Source organism: Populus trichocarpa, chromosome 4 (genome assembly GCF_000002775.5).
Source record: "Populus trichocarpa isolate Nisqually-1 chromosome 4, P.trichocarpa_v4.1, whole genome shotgun sequence".
NCBI classification, from domain to species: Eukaryota; Viridiplantae; Streptophyta; class Magnoliopsida; order Malpighiales; family Salicaceae; genus Populus; species Populus trichocarpa.
The window spans coordinates 21,612,897-21,633,001 of record NC_037288.2 but is presented as its reverse complement, the minus strand read 5'-3'; the positions used below and the strand labels follow the sequence as shown (position 1 = coordinate 21,633,001).

The following is a 20,105-nucleotide window of genomic DNA, read 5'->3' as shown; positions in this document are numbered from 1 at the left end:
ACACTTATCCTATCTTTCTGGTTTTTTTTTTTTTTTTTACTATAATCGATAAATTTTTTGTCTTTTATTTGTATGTATATTTTTTTAATTTATTTTATTAAAAATTTGTATAATTTTTTTAATTTATAATTTTTTTTTGGACTAATTTATAATTTGTATGTAAACTATAATCAAGTGTACATTTTGAAGAAATGAGGAGCCAGAATAATTTATTTTGTAGAGAGCGTGATTACCAGTTGTTTTTTAAAGTATTTTTTATTCATGAATATATTAAAATAAGATATTTTTTATTTTTTAAAAATTATTTTTAATATAGTATATTAAAATAATTTAAAAATATTAATTTAAAATATTTTTTTTAAAAAAACATAAAAATAATTAGAAGCACCACACCGGGGGGGGGGGGGGGGTCAAACATCATCTGTGGAAGGAGACACGGTCACCACTCAGCTTTGGGTAAAGCCGAGACCCACATATCGGCACGTAGCCACGTGAGTACCAAGGACTTTCGTGGCTGCAACTGATGCCACGACTACTGGACCACCATGCATTTTTTTCCTGCTATCTACAATCGTACCTCACCTGATATGGACATTCCTATTTGATTTTTTTTTTTCCTGTAAGAAATTTTTGCAAAGAAATGATACAGAGAAATCAGAAATGAATCCGTCGTTCCTTTATTGATAATGTGCCACGTCGAAGACTACAGATAGGTGATGGAAGGTGACAATTGAATGATCTAGTTGCTACGAGTACGAAAACTTCATTTAAGTACATAATTGACATTTGACAGCACACAAAATACGATTACTTAATTATTTCTTAATTGTCTGCATCGTCTCGTTAATCCTTGTTAATTTCCACAAATATATATATATATTAATTTGATATATTAATATTAAAAATATTTATTATTATATTTTTAAATTTCATCTAAAAAAACTAAAGTAAAATAACATAATGCTCTCCTAACATACTTATATGTGTCAAAAAAAAAATGATAAAAATAAAATCTATAGAATGTTTAAAATAATAATAATAATAATAATTAATTTAAAATTATTTTTTTATTTAAAAATATATTAAAATAATAATTTTTATTTTTTAAAATTTATTTTTAAAATCATCGCATTTAAAACAAATTAAAAACAATTAATTTTAAGAAAAATTAAAATTTTAAAAACTCCAATTAAAAAGCGCACCAAGCACCGCCATGGCGAAACTTATCTCGAAACAACGCCACATCGAGAATTTGTGGCCTCAAATGAAAACATATCCAGTTTAAACATGTTAATAAAACTTAGCGTTTATCCATTACATGCTCAAAACCTGCAGTGGTAGATCGTGGTTAATTGGACTGTGTCTACACGGTACATTAACTCACTGCGTGTACAAGGGGACAAGACAGTTGGGGACATTCCCATTTATGGTGAAAACGGAACGTCATCTGATTTCCACCACACCCACCTGATATTGATTCCATTTGGGAACCAAAACAAGGAAGAAACTATCACTTCATTTACTGCGCACACACCGGAGTACACTACTGCAGTGCTGACAGAGATAAAAGGGCCGGCGATTAGCTAGCTAACAGCTTAATTACTAAAATCAAAAGCCCTTATCCTAGCTTCTTGTGGCGTACTGACGTCCAGTTTCTGTGAAATATTAATTAACGAGCGAGCTGCAAATATGGCTGATTCATCGCCGACGAGAAGAGCTAGCTAGCCACCCTTGAAGTCTAATTCTGTACTGTTGCTGTTGATCTGAATTACGTGAGAACCTTCTCAATGAATTTTCCCCGCGCTCTATGCTATTCCATGCCTTTCTTTCTTGTTTTCTTAAGGTCCATTTGGCACTATGCTCCCACCTCATTCTCCTTAATTTCCCGCTCAGCTCTTCTGTTCTATCAGTATTAAATGTACTGATAGAGCTATATAAAATACTGTTATACGAATACATATGGCTGAATTTTAAGGGATGCTTGTAATAAACACACTGTTTCTTATTCTTTAAGTAGTCGATCAAATCTTTGTATAATATCCAACTAAACTGTACCTTTACAGCATATCTTACAGTTTCCAGTTTCTTGACGTAGTCTTTTGATCCCTGCTGTACCTTTCACTGCCATTTTTAATTAGCAGCATTTTTTCCAGAATTTTGTGATCTTGATTCATGGACAGCACACCGTGAATTCTACAGCACTGTTTGCTTGATGCTTCCTCAAATTAATTGCTTTTAAATTCAGAATTTTCAGCCCGATGTTTTCTGTTGGAATTTGGAAACTCAATTCTTAGTTCATAGCACTAGCTAGCTAGCTTTCAAATTATTTTGATAGAGCATGTGCCAGGTTACTAACGTGTGTAACATTTTTCTCTGACTTGTCTTTTTCCATAATTTTGGCACAGAGGTGATTTCTAAAGATCAGAAATTTAAATATGGACAAACCAAAGGTGAATTCTTCCACGGACGATCAAGCGCAGAGATCAATAGAGGTTTTTGATCCTCATAATGATAATAATGCTACTGGCACTAGATCAACAGATGTCCAAGTAGTGGAGGAGGGATCCGGATCATCTCCAGCTACTAATGCTACTTCTGGTAGCGGCAGAGAGGCTTTGAACAAGTGGATGACATTTGAAAGAAAGTCCAAGAACACTTCTGATCGTGATGATTCCATAACAGATCAATCGAACGGGACTGGGACCAGCGCTACGGTTAAAGCTGGAAAAGATGAAGATCAAGGCACCTCATCCGATCATAACAACTCATCTTCTATAGGACAATCCTCCCCCTCCTCTTCAAATAAGATACTAACCGGAGCTAGCATTGCAGAAAGGACTGCAGAATGGGGAATATTTGTGAGGTCAGATGTAGGAGAACGTAGTTTCAAAGCTATAGCAACTAGATCAGAACAAGAGGAGAATGGAGGAAATAGAAGCAAAAAAAACTCATTTATGGTGGAGTCGACGAGGACATCAGAGGAAAGCGAAGCAGGAGGAACCGTTCCGAGGGTATCCCAAGAGCTGAAGAATGCTCTAGCAACATTGCAGCAAACGTTTGTGGTCTCTGATGCCACCAAACCAGACTACCCTATCATGTTTGCAAGCAGTGGTTTTTTTACTATGACCGGCTATTCTTCGAAAGAAGTTATCGGAAGGAACTGGTGAGCTAGCCATCCACTACTAAACATTTCAGTTGAAAACTGTTAACCTTTCCTCTTTAAATTCCGATTCCGGTTAAAGCGTAGTAGTAGTAGTGGGAGGAGGAGGAGGAGGAGGAGGAGGAGTTGTAGCAGTAGGAGGAGTTGTAGACTTGTAGTAGTAGGAGGAGGGAACTGGTATATAAAACATCGTTTTTTTTTTAAAAAAAAGAATAAATTAGGAAAAAGTATATAAAATAAAATAAATACAAAGCATAGAAACGGTGAGCAGTAGAGGGAAACGGAGGGGAAGGAGTAAGAGACCCGCCTCTAGGACTCGGGCTGTAGCTAGGTATCGTTGATTAAACCGAAGAATTAGTTACTGTGATTTGATTTTTAAAACAAATTAATTGAATAGTCGTCTCGTCCCGTCGTGTGTGTATGTTGCAAATGCAGCCGGTTTCTGCAAGGCGCAGGCACGGACCAAAATGAAGTGGCGAAGATACGAGATGCCGTCAAGAATGGGACAAGTTACTGCGGGAGGCTTCTCAACTACAAGAAGAATGGCACTCCTTTCTGGAATCTTCTCACCGTCACCCCTATCAAGGATGATCGTGGCAACACTATCAAATTCATTGGGTACGCTTCTTATTTAATCTCTCTCTCTCACTCTTAATTATCAATAATCTAATTGGATGAATTTGTATAAAATTGTATAGATTAGCAGTAAAACGTTATCGTCATTTTGGTTTTGGTGAGCGCAGAATGCAGGTGGAGGTCAGCAAATATACGGAAGGTGTTAACGACAAGGCTTTGCGCCCAAATGGATTGCCCAAGTCTTTAATCCGCTACGATGGTATCTGCAGTTGATTGATTTCCCCATTTTCTGCTTTTTTTTTCTTTATTTAAATACAGACGTATATCCATGAAGATTCATTCGTGATTCTTCTGCTTCTTGGACTTGTCAGCTCGTCAGAAGGCTAAGGCTTTAGATTCCATGACTGAAGTTGTCCAAACTGTCAAGCACCCCAAATCTCACTCTCGCACTGTGAGCCATGAAACTTCTGGCAACCTCGATTATGTTCTCCCTAAATCCATCGATCTTGACAATGTCACCGCACCTGGCAGACTCACTCCAGTTAATGTCTCTCAATCCCCCACCACCTTTCCTGACGCTGCCAAAAACTCGAGAAAATCATCTCGCATTTCCTTGATGGGGTTAGTCTGGCTGCTCCACCTTCCCGCTGTGTTTGCCTCACAAAGCTTACATCTACATCATTCTCTAAAATTTTAAATAGATATATCACTTGTGCGATTTCATCCTTCCTTCTTCTCAGGTTCAAATCTAAGTCTACACATTCTGCAGAAAAGCATGAAGAACCACCAACTATTGAACCTGAGGTTTTGATGACTAAAGACATTGAACGCTCTGACAGCTGGGACCGTGCTGAATGGGAAAGGGATACACGCCAAGGATTTGATTTAGCTACCACATTGGAACGCATTGAAAAGAATTTTGTGATCACAGATCCTAGGCTTCCTGATAACCCCATTGTAAGGCATCTAGTCAGTTTTAAGACTTTCTTCTTACTATTTGTCTCATCATTGTCCAATACATCTTGAATTTCAAAGTCTGTTTTGAGTGCACGAGTAAAGGAATAGGCCCCCTAGTCTGCTATCTAAAACCTTCTTGCATTCACGCCAGAGCACTGGATTCAAAAGCTTTTTTTCACATCAACTCATAAACTTTTAAATGAGGGGAAGAGGAGGAGCTTGTAATGTAGAAATGGATAACTCTGTCTCGTATATGCTTTCTTACATGTTTGATTGCTACACTAAATTTCATGTGTGAGGATAGAGCACAAAAGGTTTTGTAGAACAGTTATGAATGACAAGAACTCAAAGATTTACATTAGTTAGTTGACTCAAGGTCAATGAAGGCATGGGATTTTGACTATAATTCATCAAAAACAAAAAACAAAGAAGGAAATTTGACTAAAGAACTGAATAGTACAATGTAGTGCTTCCTCCACACCCTGTCCCAAATACAAGTCCCTCTGAAACAGCTAGTTAGACTATCTATGTACATCACAGTCCACAGTGTGTCTGCATACGCACTTGTGTCTCCCACGTTGGAAACATTGAATGCGCATAGGATTTCTCATCCAAGTCAGTTAGTTGCACTGCTCCAGCTTTGCTCCACAACCTTGATGCACTAATCCAACAAGTAAACTGAACAAGTACAATAGATCATGGGCTTTTTCTGATACAATGCCCTCATGCTCATCCCTCTTTGGAAAACTGACCTACAAACTAGCGGGATTGTGAAATCAATACATGTTTAACATATTTTTTTTTGCATTTGAATTGTTATCAACCCTAGTGTCCATTCTTTTCAATCCATGAAATAAAATATATGCTCTGTTCTTTCTCCATGTTAGCATTATACTCCTTGCAAGAAAACTTAATCTGCATATTTGCAGCCTTACACCAGCATGTTATATTAATTCAGCTTTATTGTGCAGATATTTGCTTCTGATAGCTTTCTTGAACTAACAGAATACACTCGAGAAGAAATTTTGGGAAGAAACTGTCGGTATGAAATGCAGTACATTTTCTGTCTTCATTGAGTGTTATCTTCTCTTTTTTGCACGTGCCTCCCACTTAATTTGCCTTCAAGTCGTACTCTATTTTTTACATATAGTACTCATGCCCAACCAGTTCTTCTCATGTCTTTCCCAAATAAACATGATGTTACTTTGTGCTCCTCATTAATCTACCATTTCTTCAGTTTATCTTTCAATTATATGCCTTAAAGAGTACCCTCGTGTGTTAATATTTTTTGAATTCTTAGGAAATAATATACCATTATAAAACTATAAATTTGCAACTTCTGCTTAAAATTTTGGATATCGATGGTTCAAAGTATTAAAGAGGCAGGGAGAAAGTTAAGATAACATGTTATTACTTGCAATGTTTTCAAAACACCAGAATTGGCAGGACTTCATTTACAGCTGACTGGTTTACCAGTCAAGAAGAATATCAAGAACAGCTCTATGCTGATTCTCATGATTATATCATGCCTATATTTCATAATTTTTTGTGGAAACACTTGCTGCTACAAATTGAACACTGGTGTTTAAAATTTCCTTTCCTATACAAATTACATAAACATAACAGCATCAGTTTAACTCCCTTCTATTCTTTGCACCATGTACTTTGTCAACAATTGACACACTATTCTACTTTGCTTTGTCAATTATACAGGTTTCTTCAAGGACCTGAGACAGATCAAGCAACTGTCTCAAAGGTAAGAGATGCTATAAGAGAACAAAGAGAAATCACTGTTCAGTTGATCAACTATACCAAGAGTGGTAAGTATGTGAATTCAATTTCATGATGTTGCAAATGCGCACCTTTTTTAGCTGAATGTCACAATTTTCTCATTAATCCTTGAATATTAGAGAGAGAATTCATCATCTGTTTGCAAATTTTCTATGATACAATCTTTGGGAGGACACGTTATTGCCCCTTTTTAAAGACATAATATGTAGTCTATTTTTTATATTTTTTAATCACCATGATGAATTTTTATGTTTCATTTCATGCAGGAAAGAAATTCTGGAACTTATTTCACTTGCAGCCTATGCGTGACCAAAAGGTATATGATTGTTATTGTAGACAATTCTTAGAGTTTCTTGGTTGATCTTGGGCTGTAATTCTTGTTGGTCTGTAGTTATTGTGCAGTTCGCTCTCTAAACTAAACTGGTTAATCATGTTGGTGTCTTGGCCTTGGCCTAATCTTGTCCTTTTTCCTTCTTTCTTCAGTTCTGAGACTTGCACCAACACTCCTCACTTGCAACCATTTATCCTTTCCTGAGGTTGTCTTGTGAACCGACAATCCTCTTACTGCAGACTGTGCTCGTGTTCTCACCATCCCCAGCCTTTTTTTTTATTCATGCACGATCCCTGTAACATACCATGTACCTCAATCATATTTTTTTTTTGAGGTAATGATAATTTTACAGAGGAAAATCCATCTGAATGGATTCTCTTAATCAATCTAGAACATTTGATCAGTGGACGTCCACACTTACCAGATAGATGCCCTTGGTGAATCAAGATCTCTCTTTCCTTTTTCTTCATCAATAGTCTTAGGCTATAACGTTGTAGGGTTTTTATTTAGAATTTTGCTTCTCTCTCTCTCTCTCTCTCTCCCTCTCTCTATTGTTGGGTTGATTCCACACTAAAATGGTTAACCACTTTGTCATTATACAGTTGTCTCTTATCTCGTTCTTTCTCCTGCCTCCTTCATGTGGGACTTAATCCAACAATAATTACCCTCATTTTCAAGCAGTTATGTGGGAATCTTGTGGTCTGATTTGTAGCTATGAGTCCCCTGTTTTTATGTAGGGTGAACTTCAATACTTCATTGGTGTTCAACTGGATGGAAGTGATCATGTGGAACCACTGCAAAACCGCCTGTCAGATGCAACAGAACTACAAAGTGCTAAGTTGGTATGTGGTTCCTTCTGTCGCTTTTCCTTTGTCGGTAGACATCATGGTTCATACTTCATAGTGTCCACTCATTTTAGATAAGCTAAAAAATTGAACTAGCTTGCTGAAATCAGGATTTGTAATTAGTGATTTGGATAAATTGACTGGACACAGAAATAAGAGTCCCCATATTATACTATTTGTTGAGATGTAATTAGGACACCCAGAATAGCGTTAAACTGTGCCTTTGGATTACTTCTAGATATTCACTAGTTTCCTCTATGTTCTCTTCACAGTTAAGACTATGCTGTTTCACTTGTCTCCTCTTGTATACGCTAATGACAATTGAAACCACCCTCCTCGCACCCTTTATCATTTTATAAACAACTAATGTTTTGGTTTGCCATTTTATACTCTATCTAGCCTCAGCGACAAGAAAATCATAAGGAGTTAGAAACTAACCAAATTATTGTATATTTGTTGCATAAAACTATGAATTTGAAGAACTGTTGCGTGAAAATGTGAAATTGGGTTAGCTCTCAAACATGTTAGAAAAAATATTTTATAGTGGATCTAATGCTCGTTGAAATCTGCCATGTCCATTAACACCCACAAGCTTTTAATTCTTTTACATGTGCTTCTTTATCAGGTTAAAGCTACTGCAGAAAATGTGGATGAAGCTGTTCGAGAACTTCCTGATGCCAACTTGGTAAGGTACTCTTTCCTCTTCAGGTTAGGACTGATAACTAGCTGATGTCATTTACCTTCGTCCAAATGATTATCTGCCTCTTTCTTTGAGCTTTCTGTGTTTTAAATTCTCAATAGCACATGGATGAATTGCGAGGATGATGATATGCAGTGTAACAAATTGCTTGGTCACTGAAATTGATGACTGATAATCTCTAAATTTTTGAAACAAATAAAACGAAATGGACTATGTTCACTGCTTCAGAATATTATGAAATCCATAATTTAATGTGTTGGGAATCACTTGAATAAAAAACTACAGAAATCTTAATTTATGCTCAAATTACAGAAATTCCTTAAGTTCATGGGTTTATAAATGAACATCTTAATATGTATAATTTTAGAGTCTTAGTACACAAATTGGGCTGATTTAGATACTACATTTTGCAATGCTATTAGAAAGTCAGCTCATTTAAATGGTGTGTGATGTATAGGCTGGCATAGTTTTTCAACAGTTAATTTATTCTCTGACTTCCATTTTCATGCTACCTAAACTTTTTATGTCTTCTCTGAAAAGTCATTTACTTTTTGAGAAATTGTAGTTATGCCATTGTTCATGCCATAATGTCCTATAATATTTTCCAGAGACCTGAAGATTTGTGGGCAATTCATTCTCAACCTGTCTTTCCACGGCCTCACAAAAAGAATAGTCGTTCTTGGACTGCAATTCAGAAGGTGCTGATTAATCAAGTTAACCTACCATTTTCATACTGCGATGATATTCAATTCTATATATTGCACAGTGTGCATCAATTTGTTTGGGTTAAACCTACACCTAAAGTGAAACTCTGTAATTCATGCAGTGACATCACGATCAGTTTTGTGTTAATGCCTGATATTACAAATACTGCTTTTTTTTCATGTTAATTAATGTCTGCTTTCTTTTTGGAAAAATGAAATGGGGAAGTGATAAGTTGCAGGATTCAGGTGCAATAAATGCTAAAGAAAGATTGTGTGCTGGTAGCGTGGTACTATCTGATGTCTAGGACCAAGCAGTAGAGATACTTATCACGTGCTTTAGTTCATTTAATTATGAACTTGATTTCATTTACTTAAGTGGAGGAATGAATTAATAAATTACTCTAAGTGGACTTTACTACAAAGCAGCAGAAGTAGTAATAATGATAAGGATTCCAGCTTCTAGATGTAAAATAATCCATGCTAGCCAACTTGCTTAGGCTCTATTTTCTTTTTGGAGTCAGATAGAGAATAGTTATGCTCATAAATCATGAAAGACATCTATAAGTCTTCCTTTTGATTCTCTATTATTTAGATGGATTATATTGATTGCTTTGTTGGCATTCATTATTCATTGTGTGATGAATGCATGTTGAATTGAACTGATTTTGCACTTCATATTTGGTTTGTAAGAGATTCATATATTTCTTTACTGCTCTGAAATCAGAAGCAGTTTATTTATTGCTTGTCTCTTTATTGACTTTTCTTGTTTTTCATATTAAAACCCATCCATTTGGTATCAGATCACTTCCCGTGGAGAAAAGATTGGTCTACATCATTTCAAGCCCATAAAACCCTTGGGCTGTGGTGATACTGGCAGGTATTGACTTCTCTTTTTTAGGTTTTAGGTTGAAATAGGTGCATTGTGCATGGATCTGTGTCGTGATGTATGACTTTCATTCTATTTCCAACTTCAATTGTTTTTATTTTTCCCCTTTTCTGTTATTATTCGCATAGGTAATGTTGGTTTTGCTTGGAATCATGATGGTACCTTGGAAAGCTGTATTTGTTTTGATTAATGTTGGTATTGCTTGGAATCGTGATTGTACCTTGGAAAGCTGCAATTGGTTTGATTAATTTTCTAGTCTCTGCTGTAAAAATTCAAGCGAGGAAGGATTGTCAAAACTAATGAATGAGGCAACTCGTAGTTCGTAAACTTGATAGCTGTTATTAATTTAGGTCGATAGGTTGTCATGAGAGGTTCTTTTTTCATTTATAATTTTAGTTATTTTTTATTTCCATCAAATTTTAGTGTGTATATGTAGACTGGCAATAAGTAGTGGAAGAAAGTATCATGACAGTTTTTTTCTTTATTTTTTACCACACCAATGACAGTTCTGTGCCTTTTCTTGTGCTGGCTTTCTGTTGATTGTTTTGGCTTGAACTGTGACTGGCTCATTGCTGTTCACATGTCCATAGAGATTTCCTATGTTTGCGTTAAACCATTTTTATGTATTTCAGTGTGCATTTAGTGGAACTGGAAGGTGCAGGGGAGCTGTATGCTATGAAGGCAATGGAAAAATCTATAATGCTGAACCGTAACAAGGTGTGAAGAACCAGAAGTTATTTCTGAGATACCTAGCAACTTTTATCTTTTTATTTAATATCTTATGTGATAGCACATGACTTGTGTTGTTGATATATGATTCCTGAAACTGGCTTAAGCTTTTCTTTTATATCTTTTTGCTGTTGTTTCTGAAATGTTCCATATTTAAACATTTTCACTGTATGAAAAGTACTTTGAGAACATACAATTTTCTTGTCCAATCACCTTTGTGTCCTAAGTGCAAGGCTCTCTATATCATTTGTTGTACAATATTGATGCCCCTTCAGTTGTGGTTTTGTTCCATGTTCAAGTGATAGAAAATTTTTCGTTGTTTATAAGATATACAAAAGGGAATTCTTTATGCGGGGAACATATAAATTTATTAATGTGAAAATATATGCATACACTTGGAGAGTGGTCAAAGCTGAACAATCACATATACTTTTGGCTAAGAATGAAAACTACATGATGCTCTTGACACTTATTTTCTTATCCTTTGAAGGTTGAAAATTTTGAGCCACGAAGATGGCACTATCTAATAAAAATTTCAAATATTAACTTGGATACACAGAAAGCAAGCAAGCCTACGTGCACACTTCAAAACCTACCATGATTTAATTACCACAATATCCCAGAATGTTATGGAAACTGCAACATCATAGATCTTCTCTGCCAAAAACAACTCATGTTTGATAACATAAAGGTATATTCTCATCACTTATTATGATTACTTTACAGGTTCATCGAGCATGCATTGAGAGGGAAATCATTTCGCAATTGGATCATCCTTTTCTTCCAACACTGTATTCTTCTTTTCAGGTATTCTCATTTGAGATACTCTTTACTTTTTTTCCCTACATTCAGAAATTTTAACATGCAAGTTTCCAAATTCCTATTTTCGTATTTATGAATTGTTTTGTAATTGATGAATAGATGCTTAAGTTGTCTACTACTGCAAATTGTGCTACTAGTTAACTATCTCTGTTGCCTAAATGGTAGAAGATTATTGTTTGGCTGAAATGCCGGAAGTTTCAAGGGCACTTTAATTTTGGTTGCTTTCCCCCCATCATTTCATTCAACATGTTTGCTCACTTCCTAGTAAAAGAAAAACATCTTACCACTGGGAAATACTTGGGGCCATCATCCATTGAGGTGTCATATTTGATGAAATTTTATACTTTCTTCCTGCTTCTGGTTCTGCAGTTACTCATAGAGCCAACAAAGGGTTTGGAGAAAACAACAATAGGTTGACTTAGTGGTCCTTAATTTAGTTAAATTATAGTCCACGTTGTTGGTGGTTGTAAAGTTTGGTAAGTGTTACATAGAAAATGGCCATACTTTCACAACACCTGCTCCCCCAGGCAGTGTTTTAACAACCCTTAATGTTTAAGGTTCCATTACATTGCAACTAGTGTAGATTTTCCCACCCGTAATGGCCAAAACAGAGGTTATGTCATGGTAATGGATGTTGAATAAAATCCTTTGTGGTCTTTTTTTCTTAAGGGTAAATTGGATAACACCTTTAAGTTATTGTAAAATTACACAAACCACCCAAAAGTATAAAAATATGATTGAAACCCCCTCTATATTTAAGCAAATATTACAAAACCCCTTACTAATTTTAAAATCACCCATTAGTATGGGTAATCTGGGTACAAAAAGGGTTTCCATTATATCTTTTAAACTTTTGGGTTATTTATCTAGTTTGGGCACAAAAGGGGTCATTGTAATTTACCCTTCTTTTAATTAATGTGGAACACACAGGTCTACAATTTTTCACCCTTGCAAGTATTGTGTTTGTGTAAATTAATTTTTATTTTGTTTTTAATGATTCACACCTATGAAGCTTGAAACTGCACCATCACCATGCCCACAATTTAGAACCATGGAATGACTCCAACAAATAGCTTAAAAATTTTGGTTGCACGCTCTCACATGTAAATACCTAAATGTGCAGTGTGCACACGTCAATTAGTGCATTTTTGGAGAAGTTTGTATGAAAAAAATTGCTTCAATGCATACTCTAAATTCGTATTAAAATGAATTTGTGTGGTTTCTTTTGTGTTTCTTCTTCATTTATATGGATCATCACATAATCCTAGTTAAACCGCTACCGCCCTTGCTGAAAATTTCAATATTTGTTGCTTAAATTTACTGAGTTATTGTGTACTGTGAAATACACTGATTTGTCTTTATTTTGTCAGACTTCTACACACGTTTGTCTGATAACAGACTTTTTCCCTGGTGGAGAGTTATTTGGATTGCTTGACAAGCAACCCATGAAATTATTCAATGAGGAATCTGCAAGGTACTCCTGGTTCTCCATTTAATGTCTTAAAATGCCAATGCCATTTCTACTTTTACCATTTCCAATTGTAGGATTCACAATTTTGAAACCAAAACTGTTTCTTGTGGTAGAATTTCTTTGCACTAAATGTAAGTTATAATAAGAATTTGGATGTGGTTAATGAACCTAAAGGTGCAGGATTTTCTTTTGCTTTACCCACAAGCTGATTTTTAGCCCTAGATTTTCCTTATTATTGAGCTCTCTTACCAAACAAATACTCGTGTCATAGAATTTTGAAACAACAAACCATATTGACCTGGCCAGTATCAGCTGCTGCCTTCTGCATCACAACCTCTTATATGAACAAGCTTCTAGTTAATTGTCAACTGTTATTACTCTCCAGGTTCTATGCTGCGGAGGTTGTGATTGGCTTGGAATATCTTCATTGTTTAGGTACTTTGTGAACAGATCTGTGCTTTGGTTTAAGTTTATTATCTTTTAGTTGTTTCTTCAAGTCATAAATCGAAAGAACACCATGAAGATGAATGTATGCAAGTGCTGTTCAGAATTCCAAGAATATTGTTAGATGTCTTAGGAGCATGCTATCATCCTAAATCCTGTTTGATTGGAGCTCAGTGAAAAAATGATAAGAACTCATTTAAATTTTTTGTTTCTTCAAGTTGTCATGATTTAAGCATGCCAAACTACAAAGGAATGAATGCAGGTGTATTCATACCTGATGCTTCTGAACATTTTGTATAAATGCTTTGATGTGATACAAATCTTTGTTTGTCTTTACCTTTCCCATTTCTCCCAAAATAAACTTGAAATGATGTTTAATGTTGTATTATGTGCTAATGGGTGCAAGTGCCTTGGATGGGATTTCACAATCAAATATGCCATTGCGTTCATAAGGATGGTTAAACCAAGAAATACATTATCTGCATTTACAGACAATATATGTGGTTTCTATCTAAGTTTATTTAAATAGATAATTTGAATGGCCTTATGTCATGCTTCTATGCCAATATAGTGTTTATTTTGGGAAACCATCTTAGTAGATACCCTAAATTTCAAGGTTGGTCTATCAACCAGAAAAGCTTAATTATCTCGTAGATACAACAGAGTAAGGTTCTCTGATGATAATTATATATATTTTGCATCGATTGTATGGAATATTTTTTTCTGGTTTTTTTTTAACTTTGTTTTTTTTATGACATTATACAGGAATAGTTTATCGGGACCTGAAGCCTGAAAATATTCTACTTCAGAAGGATGGACATATTGTCTTGAGTGACTTTGATTTGTCATTCTTGACATCCTGCAAACCACAAGTATAACACTGTCTTCCTGTTCAAAAAAATCATATGTTTCGTATCTTACATATTTGTTTTCATTTTGGCTTCCTACCTATGGATCACTATTATTCATTACACCAACTACATCCTATCTTCTTTATAAATGTTTGAATAGTGGGAGGGCCATCTTCCCCTTCTTCATACTTTTTCCAATTTTTCTAATCTATGTTTTTGGAAGTTATTTAAGTCTTCATTTATTGTTACGTTAATCGAATATGTCTTTTCTGCTTTGTATTTGACACTCTTCTTCTTACACTTTTACTATTTCACAATACAATTCTGTAACTCAACACGATTCAATTCTTGCACCAAAAAAATCATGAAAATGTTTATGTTGTTTACTTTTTCAGATTTTTTTTTTCTCTTTAACCATGCATGCCATGATAATACTGGAATCAGAAGTTTACAGATTTTCTAAAACTGTATTTTGGGAATCAAGACTCATTTTACATGTTCAATTCAAATGTGCTATGCAGATTATAAAGCATGCACCACCTAATAAAAGAAGAAGATCAAGGAGTCAAGCACCACCAACATTTGTCGCAGAACCAATAACTCAATCAAATTCTTTTGTTGGAACTGAAGAATATATTGCTCCTGTATGGTGAATTTAACATTTTCTGAACTTTTATACAATTGTTTACTTGAAATAATCTATGTGTGTACTACCAAGGAAGTTATGTTCCACAAGATTCTAGAAAGACTGGAAGTTTTTCAGAGCAATTTTCCTGGATTGAGTCTGCTGTTGAGTTGTTTAATGTCCATTTATGGTGGGTTTAAAACAACCATTTGGAGGGGTCAAGTGTTTCTAATTGGCTGCCAAGCTTTTAGATTTTCCTAAAGAATTTTATGTTCATGTCTCTTTCCTAAAGAATTACAGTGTTAATAACAACATTCTTCAAAAAATACAGTATTTTTTGAAGAATGTTGTTATTAACACTGTAATTGCTATTTTTCTTTCTTCGGGAATTCAGATCTGCACTCAAATTTTTACCATATTCTAAGATTGAATGTTTTGCTTTAGCAAAGAAATATGCATGCATGTATTCATTTTTTTCTCAACACAACTTGAAACAAGCTTGCATGTGCTCGTTCATCTAGCGTCAATCAATCAAACATGTTTATTACATAACTAGGAATTATGTCTACCATTTCGTTGCATTTTTATTCATATAAGAGTTCTTATGAGTTTCTTGACTTCAGGAAATAATCACAGGCATGGGCCACAGCAGTGCGATTGACTGGTGGGCTCTTGGTAAGCATATCGTGCACACATGACACACAAATGTTATAAGTATCCCATTTTCTTCACTACTGGTTTAATTGGGTTCATTGGGCCACTGTTTCTTTCCTTATATATTATTTGCCATATTCTTGCAAATATAAGCCTCTGAAGCTGCCAGTTTTATGTAACATAACTTGTCCTTGATTGATGGCATCATAATGTTTTTTTCTTCACAGATTTCACATGTTCATATTATTCAAGGTTCTTTAAGTATACCTGACAGTTTGATGATGATGTCCTCTTTACTGTGATTGTAACTGTTTGCAATCATGCATACCTGATAGGCTAAATGGCATGCTACTAATTGCATTCCCTTTTAGATATAATTCTTGTTATGAAGAAGCAAAGTTGTGAGTGCTGTCATCTTCTTGATGGGACCGCTCAATGACTGCTCAAGAGCTTTGGCCCCTACAGTCATTGTCATGCTGCATTGCAATTTCTATAACTAAGTCACGTATGATGTTACATTTTTGGTGGTTGAAACAAATAACTAGCAAGCTGCATGTTCTGTCACTGGATGATTATGCAGCGTGAGAAAATTTGCCTTGGTTTTTTGGCCTGCAGTAAAAGATATATTAATTGCATTCTGAAGATAAGTGCTGATTGTGCTTAATTTGCCTCTTTGAATATCATGCATTATTTGACTTGTCTCTTTTCTCATGATTTTTTTTTGTTTATTTAATTTGGAATTCAGGTATTTTGTTGTATGAGATGCTATATGGTCGTACACCTTTCAGGGGAAAGAACAGGCAAAAGACATTTGCCAACATTTTGCACAAAGATCTCACCTTTCCAAGTAGCATCCCTGTAAGATCTTTAACTTGCAATAAGTTATCATAATTGTGTAAGATAGCACTTATTTTGCTATTTAGTTCTTGAGATTTTGTCGACTTTTTAATACTGCTCTTCTTAAATATTGCCAACGATGGTGCCACCAGGAACTTCTGTTTCCTAGGAAGCAGTAATCATCGGGAACTTTTACACTTGGATCTGAAATGTCTTTCTAAGAATGGAAAGAATTAGCTTTTTGCTCTTGGATTTTGTTTCTTCTTTTTTCAGTCCTAACCTAATTACTTTTTTCCACTTAATTGGTGCTTCTCATGTCCTATAAAAGAAGTCTATATTTGAGATTTTGGTTGTCCCACAATTTGAAAAGAAACAAGTACTCCTGTTCTAACACCCTATGATGATGGTTTCTTTTTTTTGGGTGACCTGTAATAACTTAATTTGTTGCATGTACTAGTTTACTTTCTTAAAACACAATAAGGGGAGGTCTTGGAACATTGAATCATTACTCTAAAAAGGAACGCTAGGTCAGGGATGATTGGAGTAAAACTTGAAATTAGATCTCCTTTATGACTAATATTGAAGCATAAATGCAGGTGGGTTTGTCCATGTCATTATTAATCTTAAAGCTTCTGGAATAATACTGACCTATCTTGATTTTCCAGGTTAGTCTTTCAGGCAGACAATTGATCAATGCGTTGTTGAACAGAGACCCTTCCATCCGATTAGGATCAAAAGCTGGTGCTAATGAAATCAAACAACATCCATTTTTCCGTGGAATTAATTGGCCTCTCATACGCTGCATGGTAGTGCTCCCATCTATGTTTGAGGAATAATTCTTTCCTGGTGTTCTCATGTCCAAACAGTGTTCGTTTTTGGTTCTTGGAAAATGCGATATTGATTAAGCATGGCTAAATTTCTTGAATGCTGTATGTGTGCAGAACCCACCACGCCTGGATGCGCCTCTGCAATTAATTGGAAAAGATCCGAAGGCCAAGGATGTTACGTGGGAAGATGATGGCGTGCTTGTACAGTCTATGGAATTGGATATTTTTTAAAGGTTGAAACAAACTATTGTTTTATCAATTCAGAGAAGCAGTAATTCTCTCTACTGCTAATTCATGGCCATCAAATGCATATATCTGTCCACACATTGAAATGCCTTTGTCCAGTTCATTCAGTTTCCAAAATTGCGTTCTTATGTATGTATGTATGCATGTGGACACACACACACACACGCTTTACTGGAACATTTATTCAACCCAGTTTCATCATGGCTGGTGACGTTTGTGCCTGCGTGCAGGTTTCCGTTGCCGGCTCCCGTTGGATTGCTTCTGCTCCGCTGCGCATTAATCAAAAACTCTCACAAAAATTGACTATTTAGTAGGAATTGATATGTTGTTTTTGATTTTATTTTCTTTGAATTTTTATGTCCCTAAAGTTCACTTGAACTGGGCTGCTTCCCTTACAACCCCCACCATCGAAATCAAGCCCAGATGATCAAATTAATGCAAATGAAAGTACAACGAAGTACGGCTAAGAGTTAATAATCTATGGAGGTCCTGCAAAGTGGGCAGGTAAAATGACCACGCTGCATCCATTTGTCAATGCAATCCGTATGGAAGACGTGCATACACCTTGAGAGCTGGCTCACCGCATCTTCTTTCTCCAATTCCACCAGGCAAATGGAACAGGACACATCCTTCTTCTGCACCTTCTCAAACCTGCAGGCCACTAGAAGCCGCCGCTGCTGAGATCTCCGACGGCTGCAACAGTACTCGATATTCTCTACTGGCTCAAGCCTGCTACTGCTACTAGTGAGTAGTACTATGATACTATATAGAGTCTGTTTAATTTGACGGAGCGGGATAAGAATGCACGTGTAAAATATAATCGTCGCCATGCATATACCTGAAGACTGGTGAGAACACATCAGTACTGAAAACATATCGTTGCCCTTGGCTAGATAACTCGACGGCTGCTCTTTTTTCTCCTCCTCTTGATTGATTGGCTTTGTGTATGTGTTGCTGATTATCAGAGTCTATATCTGCAGGGAAGAGATCCATTCAGTATATATAGGCAGAACAACCGGCTGCGAGAGAGAGAGAGAGAGAGAGAGAGAGAGAGAGAGAGTCAATGGTGATAATTTATTTAGAATGAAGACTCTTAACTTCCGGAAGTTGGAGAGTGTCGATTCTTCTATTTGTTTATTAATTAATATTGATAATTGGCAAGGAGAATGAAAAATAAATTAAAAGTCCACACGTCATCACATGCATACAGTGTACATTAGATTGCATAAGTGAGTGTGTCGCAACTTATGTCCTGAATACGGCGGGGTTGATGGGCCGGCGCCGACCCCACATTCTGCCAGGTCTTCAATTATTTAACGCCACTGCGCTTCTCGTGATTTTAATTAATTAATTATTATTATTATAACCTTCTCTCTTGGCTGCATGTTAACAAATAACCCTTTCATGAATATATAATTGATATTTTTCAAATCATTTCATTTTACATGGTGATGGTAATAATTGTTGTTTTTTAAAATAATATTTTAGTTTTATTTTTTATATCAATATATTAAAATAATTTAAAAATATAAAAAAACTAATTTGAAATAAAAAAATTAAAAATAATTTTTAACAGCAAAAACAACTCATCGTGACTCTCCTAAGACTTGGTTCTTATCTTAGAAATGATATTTTATAGCTGATAAAAGCTGTGCCAAACCCAAAACTGCTCCGTAATAGGCTCCTCGACTCTTACTATTTATTTTGTTTCTATTTATATAAAAGTCAGACTCACAAGATTAAGTAACATACATCAATGTAATTTTTTTAAAAAAGAAAAAAACGAAGAAGTCAATGTAAAAGAACATGCAAAATGGTTTTTTTTTATTATTAATACAGGTGCTCGGGCCAGCTTACGCGCACCTCGACTAATTTCACGGACTCTGAAGTTAACGACCGTATAAGTTTTTAATTATCATTATATTAACAATCACATGACTCGAACCTGAAATTATAGGAAAAGACAATCTTTAATTCTTAGAAACATTGTTATTCGAAATCAAATTCAATTTTTTAAATAATGTTTGTTGAGTTTTTATTTTTTATTTTGAATAAGAGTTTCGTTAGTCAATAGATGGACTCAACCCAATCAGCATTATAATATGGATTTTTTTATTTTTTTGGGAGTCTATAACATGGAAAGGGGAGATGGCCGAAGCCGAAGGACCTGTTTGACGTGAAGCGGATAGAAAAAGATAAACAAGGCCGACCAAATCTCTTACAAGATTTTATAAGAATTAAGAATTTGGCCGATGAAATAAGGTGGCAGATGCATCAGACTGCTCATTATTACAATTAAAAACAAGCATTTTCCTCCTCCAATTCCCTAATCTCTTCTATTATAACCCATAAGTCCAAAGTTAAAGGATTATAACTTCTGATTAAATCAAGATTTTAACTCAGTTTTATAACAAACTTGTGATTTTAAAGTCCAAATTTCATCCTCACCTGCAGGCTCTGCAACTCTATGCTTCTGTACATTCAAGCACGAATCATCTTGGCGCTCTATGCTTCTTCTGTGTATGCATAAATCACTCTTGTTGCCATCGACCTTGTATCCAACACATTCCCATTTTAGAGTCTTGCAACTCCAGCCTTTGGTGCATGTACAGCCCTCGGGACCATCTTCTCTGCAACTCCATGCTTTCG

The 20,105-nt window shown here is 35.4% G+C and overlaps 1 protein-coding gene across 3 annotated transcripts; it reads left to right on the top strand.

Annotated features, from left to right (window-relative positions):
- Nucleotides 1-1,256: 1,256 nt before the first annotated feature.
- On the top strand, nucleotides 1,257-18,377 carry LOC18098184 (phototropin-2). Of its 3 annotated transcripts, XM_024599221.2 has the most exons (25): nucleotides 1,257-1,772; nucleotides 2,406-2,482; nucleotides 2,621-3,163; nucleotides 3,596-3,778; nucleotides 3,904-3,995; nucleotides 4,108-4,357; nucleotides 4,477-4,693; nucleotides 5,665-5,735; nucleotides 6,407-6,513; nucleotides 6,751-6,800; nucleotides 7,553-7,657; nucleotides 8,286-8,345; nucleotides 8,969-9,058; nucleotides 9,865-9,941; nucleotides 10,583-10,667; nucleotides 11,406-11,486; nucleotides 12,872-12,975; nucleotides 13,358-13,407; nucleotides 14,182-14,288; nucleotides 14,789-14,911; nucleotides 15,516-15,567; nucleotides 16,292-16,404; nucleotides 17,049-17,189; nucleotides 17,325-17,443; nucleotides 17,687-18,377. In XM_024599221.2, the coding sequence occupies exons 2-24, from the start codon at nucleotides 2,436-2,438 to the stop codon at nucleotides 17,439-17,441; spliced, it is 2,865 nt and encodes a 954-aa protein (XP_024454989.2). In that variant the 5' UTR covers nucleotides 1,257-1,772; nucleotides 2,406-2,435; the 3' UTR covers nucleotides 17,442-17,443; nucleotides 17,687-18,377. The 3 variants fall into 3 exon arrangements, with proteins under 3 accessions (XP_024454989.2, XP_052308007.1, XP_024454986.2); XM_052452047.1 differs by having other exon boundaries at nucleotides 2,406-3,163; nucleotides 17,771-18,377; XM_024599218.2 differs by having other exon boundaries at nucleotides 2,406-3,163.
- The last annotated feature ends 1,728 nt before the right edge of the window (nucleotides 18,378-20,105 follow it).

Coding starts and splice junctions, on each gene's coding strand:
- LOC18098184 (XM_052452047.1), top strand. CDS start 2,436: ATGGACAAACCAAAGGTGAATTCTTCCACGGACGATCAAGCGCAGAGA. Junction 5,736..6,406: donor ATTTTGGGAAGAAACTGTCG/GTATGAAATGCA, acceptor TCAATTATACAG/GTTTCTTCAAGGACCTGAGA. Junction 14,912..15,515: donor CTGAAGAATATATTGCTCCT/GTATGGTGAATT, acceptor TCTTGACTTCAG/GAAATAATCACAGGCATGGG.